Below are 14,105 nucleotides of genomic sequence, written 5' to 3' on the forward strand. Positions count from 1 at the left end.
AAATCCATGTATTTTTAGAATGTTCATGTTCATTAAGATTTCAAGTATAAAAAATGGATTTTATCGCTTCCTTCGAAAAAGGTGAAAAAAACCACACTACTGAGGAAGGGGGTTGTTACCGACAATCAGTCGCAAGCCGATATATCGCCCTAACTCTCAAACATTTGTTAATTTTTCATTGGCTAAATGTAAAATACTTGCATTCAGTTTATACATAAACATATTTTGTTATGTAGAAAAAATATGTATACTTGATTCTTGTAGTACGTGTATAATAGTATATTATTATCTGTTTACAGTGTCAAATAGGTCCGATAGGCCGAGTGTTTGATAAATTTATTTTAATGCATTTACTATATAATAAATCAAAGTTACTTGCTAGCCTGCATAATTATATACATACGTGTAGCGACTCACCAGGATTGAAATACAAACTAAACAATAAACAATTTAAAAAAAGAAAAGAAAATAACAGGAAAATACAGGTAATTAAATTTCACCAGTTATAAGTGTTGAGGATTGATTTTATCCTAAAAATATACAAATATGTTTTTCCCCGGCTTTGATGGCAAACATGGTGTTATACGTACATGTACGTTCCCTTTGTACTGCAAATTACATGCGCACATACATGTACAACCTTTCAAGATCTAGAACTGCTAAGCAATTTACGGTAACTTTCTTTTTGCATACCATAACTTTTACACTTAATCATTTTGATTGACCTTTAGCAGTTTATCACTTACGATATAAATAATTCCTTGCATTTGGTATCGTATTTATTTAAGTTGTATTATAGTTTGTTCTAGAACATTATACATAATCACAACAGAATTAAAACTTACAATAATTTTTTTTTCATATATTGTACGAGGTTTACGTACAATATCATGTACTTTGTATTAATTTACAGTTCGTATAAACTATTGATAAAGTAATTTTTAGAGAATTAAACGGAAAGCATTGGTGACGTTACTGACACAAAACGAAATTTACACAAAACAACCGCTTGAATAGTCGAAATTGAAGAAAAGATTGAAAGCTTTTGATTGTGACGTCATAATAGAACGAAGCAAAAACACAACGCTTCGTGACTTCTTTCTTTATGTAACAAGGAAATAAAACAAAATGCATAAATTGCTTTAGAATGACTTCTCATTTGTTGATGATTTAACTGTTGCAAACATCTGTTTTACCGAATCCGCTAACGTGTCGCCTAAAAATTCAGTTTGCTACCGTTAAATTAGCATTAACGTTCGCAGATTACAAATGTGAAGACAGTTATTTCCTAAGTACACGTTCTTTTAGATTAATAATGAATAAGAATATCCAGAAAAGTGATAATGATGCTACAGTATGTCAAGTGGACAAAAAAGATTTTTTAACCATTGTGTTTGTCCCTATCTCTTTTTTTTTTTTACCAAAGATTTCATCTGAGTTCAAATGATTTGTAGTGATTTTTTCCCCGTAAAACAAAACTTAACATCTGAATGACAAAGTTATAGAAAGACAAAACTGGTGAAAAACTAATTTTTTTTACTGAAATAGAATTGTAGATCTGATATTTAGTACATTTTCTTTAAGGATTAGTCTATTTTTGGAAAGAATTTCTCAATTTTAGAGTTACTACACTAAAAAAAACATTAGCAGGGCTTTCTTTCTCTTGAATATTTTATTTTTTAGAAGAAATAAGGAATTATTAAGAATTGATCCAATGTGTATATTGACACAAAATACTTTGAACACCAGATTATTCTCAAATTTAAACATACAAATAAGAACCACGAATTGTACATTCGCTTTAGAATGATTTATACACAAGAAAGATAAAGAGAGAGAGTGTATCTCAATAATTGTTGGAATGAGTGCAGTTTCCAGAAAATATGGTTTATGTACTAACTACCTTAAGAAATTATAAACATGTATGTTTACAAAGATTCCTAGATTTACCTAGTGAGATTTAAGTTTTGCTTTCTTATGGTAAATAAATATTAAAGTATTTCATGTAAGACATGCTTTATTTTTTTCACTTTGTAAACAATTGGTTTCATCACGTAATAATTTCATTTATGAGGAAGTTTTTTTTTTCTGATAATGAGATATATAAATGAAATCGAGAAGAGTCAAAGACAATTTTACATGTTTAAAGGAATGAAATTGAAAAAAAGGAGAGTGGGCGCCAGTAAAGAAGGAAAACTTCACAGAGGTCATGGGTCTCATTAGTTACAAATGAATATGTTTAAGCAATTTTTATTAGCACGATACAATTTATGTATAAATTTAAATGAAATTGCAACATTTAATTCCTTTCTTGTCTAGGCCATTCCAAGTTATTTAATAGGAAAATGAGAACTAAAATTCCGTAAGTGGTTGATTTCCTTATGGATGACATAAAATACGTGACCATATTGTTAACGTAATATTTCAATGTACGACTTCCTAATAGTAAGAGTTTCTGGTACGAGTTAGTGAGATAAAGTAAAGGAACCTTGAATGGTGTGTTAATTTGGGTATACGGTTAAATCCGGTAACATAGTGGTCATCTTTCACGACATCACAGATCCTTAGTATATTTTACTGGAACGGTTTTTCTAATTATATGAAGCCGAAAAGCTAAAAAAGAGACCGGTCAAAAATTCGGCAAGAGTGACACTGAGCAGCTCCAGTCGGATAATCGAAAAATCAGAAAAAAAAAACATTTTTTTATTATTATTTGATACATGAATATATTTTGTATATTTTGATGTTAAATCATGTCATAATAATTAAGATATTTCAATTTTATATAATGAATCTTTATGGTGAAGTAAGGAATTTGATTCGAGTAATTAGTATATTTCCCCAAAAAATCTTTTTTGATGACGATTATCTTCTTTGACATCAGATATTGTCTCTGGTGTAAGGGAACGACAACGATATAGTTCTATTTACTCAAATTGTTTTCAACAAATCACGTTAAAACTTCGTAATATATCAACCAACAACATACTTTATCAAGCAGAAAAATGTATAAACAGGCCCGTAGCAATAATTTGTTTCAAAAGTGGGGGACCAACTTCCCAGGAAAATCTAACACGCAAATAAAAAAAAAGGTGACCAAAAATGGGGGGTGGTGCAACTTTCCAAAATTATCTAACAAGCAAAAGGGGGGGGGGAGGCATTTACTGTCCAAAACTTGAAATTTGCCTGTGCTCGACCTTACAACATCAAAAAATGGAGGCCAACCAGCATCTAAGGGAAAATTTACTATAGCAAAAATACTATACTCAGAAAAAAAGTTGGGGGGGGGGAGGGTCCCCTGCTCCCCCCCCCCCCCCCGCGTTCAACGGGCCTGATAAAGATCATACATTATTTTTTTTAAAAGATATGGACTCAGTCTCCGGAATTTCGGGACAACCTTCGTATATAGTTCAAATTAAACAGCAACAATGATTATAGTGAAACTTTGTTGTGTATTGACTAAGAAAAAACATAATAGGGTTTTGAATATCAAAGTTAAAATACCTACAGATTTGGTTAAACTCACTTCGACATGTCCTTGGTATTCGAGGTATCGAATTTCAAGATAACAAAGTTCAACTGTAATTCATATTTTAATTTTTTTTTATTTATTTCTTTGAAGAGGACCTGTCAAAAAATAAAACCACTGCACAAAGTACGACGTATCCTTGTTCTGGACACTCCTGGTATTGTCTTCAGTTTAATTCCAGTTCGGCTGTGGATAGAAGTAATATTACCTGTATGAGGCCTGAGCCAATCAGCCCACGTGAATACCTCTACACTGTTTGGTGGTTTGTGGATCTGGGTGGCATATTTAGTGTCCACAGCATTCGCATAATATTCAAATTATACGATGGATATGGTATAGTATTATTTTTATATCAAAATGCTTCAAATTGCTTTTAAATTGAACACTAGTACTTAAGCAAAATTGGATTTTGCTTCGCTAGCGGAAATACTTAATTTGATACAATTACTCTTATAACCTATAAACAAAAATAAGATGTTTGAAAATAGGGAAAAAATATTGTCTCTCAATTACTAATGAAACGTTCAGAGGGATAAATAAAGTTAAAGATAATAAAATCCATAGCTTTATCATTCTGTTATCTGCTTTTGTTGAAGCATCTACATGTAATTATGGCCAATTTCTTTGCACGGCATAATTTTTTTTGTGGTAGCGATTTTCTACAAAGTGTTGTTTTGGCCCCAAAGCTATACATTCTCAATGCATATCAATCGATTTTTAGCTCACTTGAGCCTTCGGCTCAAGTGAGCTTTTCTGATCACATTTTGTCTGTAGTCCGTCTGTCCGTCTGTAAACTTTTCACATTTTCGACTTCTTCTCCAGTACCACTGGGCCAATTTCAACCAAACTTGCCACAAAGTATTCTTGGGTAAAGGGGATTCAAGTTTGTTCAAATGAAGGGCCACGCCTTCTTCCAAGGGGAGATAATTAAGAATTCGTGAAAAATTAATGGCATCATTAAAAAAAGAACCACTGTGCTTGAAAATATGAAACTTATGTGGAAGCATCCTCAGGTAGTGTAGATTCAAGTTTGTTCAAATCATGACCCCTGGGGGTCAGGTGGGGCCACAATGGGCGATCAAAGTTTTACATAGGAATATATAGGAAAAATCTTTAAAAATCTTCTTCTCAAGAACATCAAAGCCATGATTGGTCATATTTACATGGAATCATCCTCAGATAGTGTAGATTCAAATTTGTTCAAATCATGACCCCCAGGGGTCGGATGGGGCCACAATGGGCGATCAAAGTTTTACATAGGAATATATAGGAAAAATCTTTAAAAATCTTCTTCTCAAAGACAGCAAAGCCATGATTAGTCATATTTAAATGGAAGCATCCTCAGATTATGTAGATACAAATTTGTTCAATTCATAACCCCCCCCCACCCCCCACCCCCCATCCCACCCCCGAAATACTTTTATATTTAAACTTTTCAACCTTTTAAGACTGAACTGATTTCTGCTTTTTCCTAGCCATGGTGCTCAGGTGAGCGATGTGGCCCCTGGGCCTCTTGTTTTTTTTTTGTTGTTTTTTTTTACCTCACTTGAGCCAAAGCTTTAGCTTAAGTGAACTTTTTTGATCAAAATTTTTCATTTTTATCTTCTTCACTAAGAACCACTGAGTTACCATTAAACAAACTTGGCACACAGTCCCTGGATTAAGGAATCACATTTTCAATTGAGGGACCACACCTTTTGACAAGGGGAGATAATGAAGAATTAGTGAAAATTTAATAGCATCTTTCAAAATTCTTCACGAAAAAGATCCCTCACTGCTAAATGGCCCTAAGTGCCGAGTATAGGTCAAAATTTGCAGCTCTCCACCAGCAAGTGGTGGCGTCTCCATATGAGTGAAAAATTCTCGAGAGGGACGTAAAACAACAAACAAACAAACAAAATTAAAATTCTTCTTTTCAAGATCCACTGGGTCATAAAAGATTAAACTAATCTGAAATCTTGTGTACATGTATTTATTGTAGATTCAAGATTGTACAAATCCTGACCCCTGAGGGTAGGGTTGGGCCACAAAAGGTTATCAAAGTTTTAAACAGAAGTACATACTAGGTACATTAAACACTTCAAAAATCATTCTCTCAAGAACATGCAGAAAAACCATGGGTAGACATAACTAGATGGAAGTATCGTCAGGTAGTGAAGATTAAAATTTGCTTAAATCATGACTCCTTAGGGTAGGGTAGGCTGTGGCCGCATGGGCGATCTAAGTTGTTTTTTTTCTGTGAATCTATAAGAAAAATTATCTTTAGAACATCAAAGCCATGATAAGTCATATCTATATGCAGGCATCCTCCGGTTGTGAAGATTCAAGTTTGTTCAAATCACCCCAATTTACCCCATCCCACCCACCAACTCGTGGCCATGTGGGGGGGGGGGGGGAAGGGGCATAATGGGCAATCAGAGTTTGACTTATACGTTGAGTATATAGGAATAAATCTTCTTCTCAAGAACAACAAAGCCATGTTTAGTCATAGTTATGCATCCAAGGGTAATGTAGATTCAGGTATCATGAATTTATGACCCAGAGTGGTACCATGGGGGGAAAATGTGCGATCGATGTGTTACATAGGAATGTATTTGGGTGGGTGGGTGGGGGGTTTAAAACATAGGGCCATAGTGACTCAGGTAAGCTTTACAGCCCATGGGTATCTTGTTTCTACTCATAGTAATTTTCATTTCTTCATTTCTTATAGCGTCACATTTGATTATTTTTATTAAATATAGTTTTATAGTTTTCTGCCCAGTTAACATCCTCTAAACTAATTAAATTCTCTCAAGTTTTGAAGATAAATTTCTGATTAAAAAAGCAAAGAGTGACATAAAGAATTCGTGTCGTGTGTGAAAAAAATACGTGTGTAAGGAGTAAAACTCAACCCACCGAGCTCATCCTTATGAAAAAAAAAATGAAACTAGATGCCATATTTTATGTTCAGGATATAAGTTGTTTTTCTTCGTTTTCATCACTCTGCTCATCCTCCATCGAGCACAAGTCCTCTCTAAGCCTACTTAACCTACACTTTAAGGATATTTATCTTGTAATCTTTGTTTACATATTTTTTAGCTTTCGCTCAGGAAGGATATATTGACTAAACAACTCTGAAAATGAGCATTTGTCTGACAAAAAAAATTTATTATTATGCATTAGATAGATTTTCTCTTTACCTCTGTGAACTGTCAGTTTTAATCCGGAAATGTTTACTAACACATTAGAATAGAAATCAAGAAAAAGAATTATTTTAAATTGGATTATATAAACGCTAACAATATTTTGATTTTTTTTTTTACATGCTTACAAAAATCAAAAGATGACTAATTAATGATAAGATTTTTTCCTAGCGGTGTGCTAAAAAATACTGTTCATGTTTTATATACATGTAATCATATCCTTTTAAGATCTGCGAGTCTTCCAAATTTTGAGAAAGCCCCAAACTGTAATAATGCTGTGATATCTGTGTCTTCTTCAATAAGGCCATTCCAAGTTTTTTCTATGTTTAGCGTCCGCATGCGCCTTGGTTTTTGACACCACATAGTAAAAAAGCAAACAAAATAAGAAGCCCTAAAATTGATTTTTCTGGTCAAAATCTCTTAAATTCTCTAAATTATATCAATTTCTGTAAATATTTTTGTACAATATATCATATTATGTTTATTTTAATCATTTAATACATTGATTTTGCAAAAGAATAGTTTGTTGTTTTTTTTTTTCGAGAAAATTAGATTAATGAAATTAAATGTTTTGAATGACATCATTTTTAAGACTTTAAAGTCTGTGTTTTATTTTTGGCTTGTGTGTTTTTTGCGAATAGTTAGGTAGGTTTTTGAAAGATGGGTGGACGCTAAACAGAGAAAAACCTTGGAATGGCCTAATTGTAAATCACAGCACTTGAACATTGGTCTCTTTACAAATATTAGCCAGAATGATTCAAATTTGTATACCATGTATCGAAATTTATCTTGAGGACAAATAGAAAACTTCGAATGAAAATTTTATATCCTCCATATATTTACTTAGAAAAAAAATAATGAAAATGTTAAAACCCGTTCTTTACAGTATACGCTTTTTTTAAAACTAAGAATGATAATGTTACAAATTGCTATATTCAAATGCAAACAATCCACTGAAATGGAGATTTAAGTTAAGTTTGAAAAATACTGGATTACTTATAGCGAGCGCAGCGAGCGGCGCGAAGCGCCGCTCGTCACTGCGAGCTCTTAAAGCTACGCCTGGGCGAAGAGGAAATTCGGACTTTGCACATTGATCCAAATGAATTTTTTTCCGCAGTTACCTGTGGTCCCATAATGCTTAGCGAATTGCATCTCGACGCAAATCACGTTCTCGCGCTAGCAAAAAAATTTAACAAAAAATAAAACCACCTTGATTTAATGGATATAGAGTAGGTAAATAGTAGATTAAACGTTCTTGATTAAAATTAGCACTGATCAGACTCCGTTTTGGTAATGCAGCATTCATACGACGTCATATGACGTCAGAGTCTAGACGTAGCAAATATCACGTGCGGTTTGACGAGCCCGATCTCAATCAAAACTGAAAGGTATCTGCGCTGGCCCTAACGGTCGCACCGTCAACATATTATTTGTTTAGTAAGTAAATAATGATACGTGACCACAAAGTAGGCAACTTTATATGCAGGCACTCTAATATATTACAAATATGTGTTTTTTTTTATTCTTTGATTGGCAGGAACAGGAATATGAATATATATTGGACATTAGCTGGACAGAATTTGCAATTATGCGAGGCATCGATTTTTATTTCTGCGGGGTTTTTTTTATCTTCCCGTCTTGTAAACTTATAAATAGTGCAATATTTTTAGAATTAAGACAAAGAGGTCGATTTGCTGGATTTTCCGTTTACATGTCAAATACCACAAAGAAAGAAGATGGTTCACTTTGTTACAAGAACGATCTAGATTTACCTCCCTTGGATTTCAACACAACATGTGTTGGATACGCTCGTTACATCTTTTACTTTAACGAAAGATTACCTGGAGTTTCGTATCCAAGTTGGTATGAAATGCGTTCCTATACAGAGCTATGTGAAGTGGTCGTCCTAGGTAAGCAGACACATTTGATAATTAATAATTAAGCAATAAGTACATTAAATTTTAACGATTCAATCTGTACTATAAAATAATCCCTAAATGCAGCTTCTTTAACGAAGAATGATGGCATACATGCGGATAGATAAATGATGAATAAAAATGGCTAAATATATATATTTTTTCATCTGAATAGGTTGTGCAGAAAAGGGAGTCTATGGTGTAGACTGTAATTTGCAGTGTCCGGAAAAATGTCAGGAAAAAAAGTGTCACATCGTTAACGGAACATGCCTTGGTTGCCAGTTGGGATGGACTGGAGACTTTTGTAATCAAAGTGTGTAATAAACTATAGAACTCGCGTTTTAAATATCTACCTAGGACTGTATTATGCATTTACTTTTTATTAAGTTATTTTTCTATATAGAGTGCCCGTCTGAGTCTTATGGTCTTGAATGTAAATATCAGTGTTCAAGTCATTGCCTGAATGGCGTCACATGTAATCACGTGACTGGTCAATGTGAAAACGGGTGTGCTGCCGGATGGACAGGAACACAGTGTAACAAAAGTAAGAAAAAATTAAAACTTGTCATTGAAATGAAATAAATGGTAAATTCTTAAAAATAAAAACCCAGAAAAACTGTACGTATTCTTAACTGTTCAAGAAGAAATGATAATAACCATGGAATTAAAAACAAATAAATGAAAACCGTTAATAAGACAACGAGAAATAAAACTGAATTCGTATAAATTTCATTCATGTAATATGAATTTGTTAAACTTAACAAACAAGTATGATAACTTTTTATAAAAGCATGTCATGCCGGAAGATATGGTCCAGACTGTACCTCTAACTGTAGTGGTAATTGCCGTAATGATGATCCATGTAATAAGAAAAATGGACACTGTGATGTTGGCTGTCTGCCTGGGTACAGGGGGGAACTCTGCCATAAAGGTATGCTTAATATGCCAGTACATGTATAAAGTGCCTGAATCTACAGTTAGCTAGCATGAAAAGCAAATATACTAATAACCTAAATTATATCTATAAAATGTACTCTTGAAGTATTCCTAGTAATTTTTAAGAAAATAATTAATAAGCAAACAAAAAGGGTTTTAATTAAAGTTCAACAGGATATATTTTTCTTTTAAAGTTTGTTCTCCTGGGACATTTGGACACGACTGCGTAAATATCTGTAGAGGTTATTGTCTTCATAATGAAACTTGTAGTCCTTTTAATGGTGTCTGTAGAAAAGGTTGCGCTCTTGGGTATTACAAACCCCACTGTCGTGAAGGTATGTAAAATAGAATTAAAAAAATGAAATTAATATTTTTTTATTTACAAGTTTTCTGAAAAAGGTGTGTAAAATGGAATTTAAAAAATACTGTCATATTTACAAGTTTTCTGAATTTTTCTTATTAATAAAATTAACTGACAAGTATTCACTGGATATGATCTACATTAATTTGTTAACAATACGATAATATACTTAATGTGACGGGAATTTTACATCTTGAAATGCACTTGTAAAAAGAATACCTATAAATTCCCAAGCCCAAATCTTGTATCCTGTGTATTTTTGCCAGGACTAAGTAAATTCGAAATGTTTTCTTATCAAATGATTTTTGAACATGTTATTCATACATTGCAGCTTGCCTCGATGGTACATTTGGCTCGAATTGCTCGGAGACTTGTTCTAAGAATTGTATTGACATTTGCAGTCACGTGGATGGTTCCTGTAATTGTGTACCTGGTTATACAGGATCACCAAACTGCTCAACTGGTAAAATATTTCACATTGAGAAATAAATATGAATAGTGATAGTTTCATGATTTATAGCATTTCATTTAGTAAGAATCGAGAGAGAAAAAAACTTAAAAATGAAAAGTAATTCAGACCTCCTTTTCTATGGATATCAAATTGTAAAAAAAAAATTGATGGCGGCTCAAACTATTGAAAGGGTGCATAAATAAAAGAAATTCAAATTTGCAATTATGGATGGGTATGCTAAGTCTGACCATATGCAAAACAAGAAGTCTATCACGATTGGGTTTTACATTATACACAGTACCGAAAGCAAAAAAAGTGGCGGAGATTATATTTGCTCCTTTAACCTCACATTTTATGCTTTCTTAATGTACAATGACAAGGTGAAGATAATGAACAGAAATCTTCAAACAATACAAAATTGTGAGCAGGGCATAAAACTCGGACCACTGGATAATCAAGGGGTGTGATCAGGTATCTAGGAGGCGTAAGCATTCCTTGTTGACCGGTCACACCCGCCGTGAGCCTTATGTATAGATCAGGTAGACGAAGGATTCCGTAGTCAAATTCAGTATTAAGACAAAGGCCTAACAATTGTTATGAAACACTTCAGCCAACATATGCCCCAATGACAGGTTATATTTGCTTACATGGTCATTATTTACGAAATGCTGACTTTAAACGAGATTCTTGTAATTCCTATAATATCAAATTATCTGTCAGTAGCCAGGCTCGGTTTAATAATTGATTGCAGTTGGAGCATACTCATAAGTATCGAATAAGTTTGGGAGATGTAAACACCATATGCAGGTGATAGTGGGATATTACTACATAAATAAGGAAAGAGCTAAAATCTCGTTTACCATACAATTTAGTTGTTAGTTTGCTTTTATCCTCTAATACGTCTATAGTCAGTAAAACATCCAAATATGAAACAGATGTAGTAGACTTTGTGGTGTTTTTTACCTCAAGTTCACTGGGGTATATGAATGGAAGTAACTCTTGTTAATTGATAATACGTCGTCGATGTTTCTAAATGTCGAGTTTAAGGCCACAGCCAGTGTTTTCTTTTTCTAATGTAGAAGTTTTTGAGTAAATTGTGCTTCAGAGGAATATAAAAACATGTCCGCTAATAAAGTATTATTAAAATCAACCAAATCTGTAAGATTGGTTTTTTGAAGGAATTCCATATCTTATTCTTTTTTTAAACCAAGAGGACTATTTTTATCGGATTAAAAAAGCGAACGCCCTACCACTAGGCTACTATGACCGGTTATAGTAATTGTAGTAATACTTGTGTTTCAATTTTTGTAATTTATATATATTTAAAAGATTTGGCCAAACGTTCAGATGAAGTGCCTTTATGAAAGAATACTACAACAAGTTATATGTTTATGTAAAAATTGATACATTGTTCTGTCGATCGATTTTTCTTTACATTTCATATTGTTACGGTTACTAGAAATAAAAAAAAAATGTAACTAACAGTACTCCTAAGATCTGTTAAAATATGTTTTATTTATTTTACCTAAGTAGATCTACTATTCTGTGTAGTTATCCCAATGCAATTAGAGTGAAGGATACAAAAATATATGGTTTTGAGCTAAAGATATATTTGTGTGATAAGCTACCAAAATCGAGGTTTCTTCACAGAATGTTCCCAGGGTTTATATGGAGTAAACTGTCAACATAGATGTAGTGGTCACTGTTTACAAGATGAGACATGCAGTAGATTTGATGGAAGTTGTTCTCGGGGATGCAAAGGACTCTACGTTGGTGTTGCATGTGATTTTCTTTGTAAGTTTCACTGTAATATTTCTTTTTCCTTTTTGCCTTGTCCTACTCTCTTTTAATGTTGTAAATATATAGTAACTGAAAAAAATGTACTAAAGTACTAATGTATATCTCTTTCTCCAGACGACACTTCAACAAGTGCTTCGACGATAGGACTTTCCATAGTGGTAGTACTACTTGTCGTACTTTTGACTGCTGTATCCGTTTCTTTCCAAAGGTACACTGTAGTATTATTAATGAACAACAAAGTTGTTAAATTTGTTGTATAATGTGAAAAATCAAACCAAAAACATGGGTATTAATTTGATGATTCTAGTACGTGAAATTACTTTTTTGCAGTATCTATTGAATAACAGATAAAATTAATGATTAAATTTTTAGAAACAAAGATACAGGCTATTATAACTCTAAAAAAATCGCACAGTGCTAACAAAAATGCACTGTGTTCTTTCTAAGCACAGGGGCCGCAAATATACTATATTTTATTTTACGTAAGCACTACATATATAAAAAAGGAACGGGGGACCAACGCCAGTCCAAATTTTGGGGGGATCGATCTCAAAAAATATTCCGTTTCTTATAGATAATACCTTGCAGTCTATTCTCTACCTTGCTGTCAAGAAAATAACAAATGAAATCATACTACAATAGTTATTCTTTAATAAAAATAAAACGTAATTCAATTTCATAGCTTTCAATTTGGGTTATATTAACTCGATGTCCACTCGTATGAATCGATGTTCTTTAGGTTTCCACTTAAAAAGAGGAAAAATTTGCAAATTAAATTGAGTTTTGAAGTCTTTCCAAAACTGGAAAACGCAACGAAAACCATCTTTTGCAATTTAAACATTCCATGTATCAGAGAATGATGGTGGCTTTTTTCTACACAATGAAGCGCGAAATGAGAACAGACGACTATTTGAGAAAACCCATGGAAGTTGGAAGGCGGAAAGTGATTGGTCAAAAATGTTCGGGAATCATTTCCCAAGTTAAATCTTGGAGGCGGAGTTAAGCTAATCTAGTGGAAAATTTAAACTATATCAGCTTTCATGACAGGATAATCGGTTTGTGAAATATGGCTTAAACGCTTCGTACATGATCTTTATAATATTTGATAATATTTTTTATTAATAAAAGAATAAAAAGTAATAATTATGAAGAAAAAAATTCATTGCTGAATGATCCCAATCTTAATTCCACTACGTAAAATCAAACATAGTGTTCTAACGGCCCCTGTACTTCTTAGAACTCAGAATATTAAACAAAAGATATCAAATGGACTTAGGAGAAATGGTGCTTTCTCCATACATGAGTTTGATAAAATTACAGTAGATTCGAAATATTTCGAACAAATATCATTAATTTTTTAATATAGTACAAAGTGAAAGTGTAATTTTTTTCTTATAGGAGACAACACTGTGTGACTTTAAAGAGGACAGCACGACAGACAGAACAGAAGGATGAACAGAATGTTAAGATTACACCACCCTCAACGACAAAAGACGTTTTATCTGATTACGAGGACCTTGATGATTCGAATATTAAATGTTCATATGAAAAAATAAATATGTCTGACACCATGTGTGCGTATCAAAACCTTGAATTTACAGGATAAGGTTCGAAAAAAGGGTAACATTGCAATATTTTACCCATTCAGATTTCAAAGAAAATATGTACGCCATTAGAATTTATTAAGGGTAAAGATTTAATTTTGATAAAAAATTCTGTGTAACTAGTTGTTTGTTTGTATTATTCATATGTAAGACACTTCTAATGTTTCCTCTCTGCTAACGATCATGTACATTAATTCACAAATCAGTTTATAAGAAATTACTTTCAATTTTCAAAAATGCCAAAATATTTTTTTTTTGTTCTTTGTTGGGCTGAATAAAACTCTTCTTTTTTTTAATTCAAATTCAAATTAATTTCAAATGTATCA

General features: G+C 32.8%; 1 protein-coding gene across 1 annotated transcript; it reads left to right on the plus strand.

Annotated features, from left to right (window-relative positions):
• Nucleotides 1-8,422: 8,422 nt before the first annotated feature.
• LOC133193213 (platelet endothelial aggregation receptor 1-like) lies at nt 8,423-13,630 on the plus strand. The gene is made up of 6 exons (XM_061329180.1): nt 8,423-8,621; nt 9,031-9,171; nt 9,418-9,558; nt 9,834-9,898; nt 10,256-10,387; nt 13,574-13,630. Exons 1-6 carry the CDS (start codon nt 8,423-8,425, stop codon nt 13,628-13,630), a joined length of 735 nt encoding a protein of 244 aa, XP_061185164.1.
• The last annotated feature ends 475 nt before the right edge of the window (nt 13,631-14,105 follow it).

Source organism: Saccostrea echinata, unplaced genomic scaffold (genome assembly GCF_033153115.1).
Source record: "Saccostrea echinata isolate AGI-Se365-2 ecotype Australia unplaced genomic scaffold, CSIRO_AGI_Sech_v1 ptg000027l, whole genome shotgun sequence".
NCBI classification, from domain to species: Eukaryota; Metazoa; Mollusca; class Bivalvia; order Ostreida; family Ostreidae; genus Saccostrea; species Saccostrea echinata.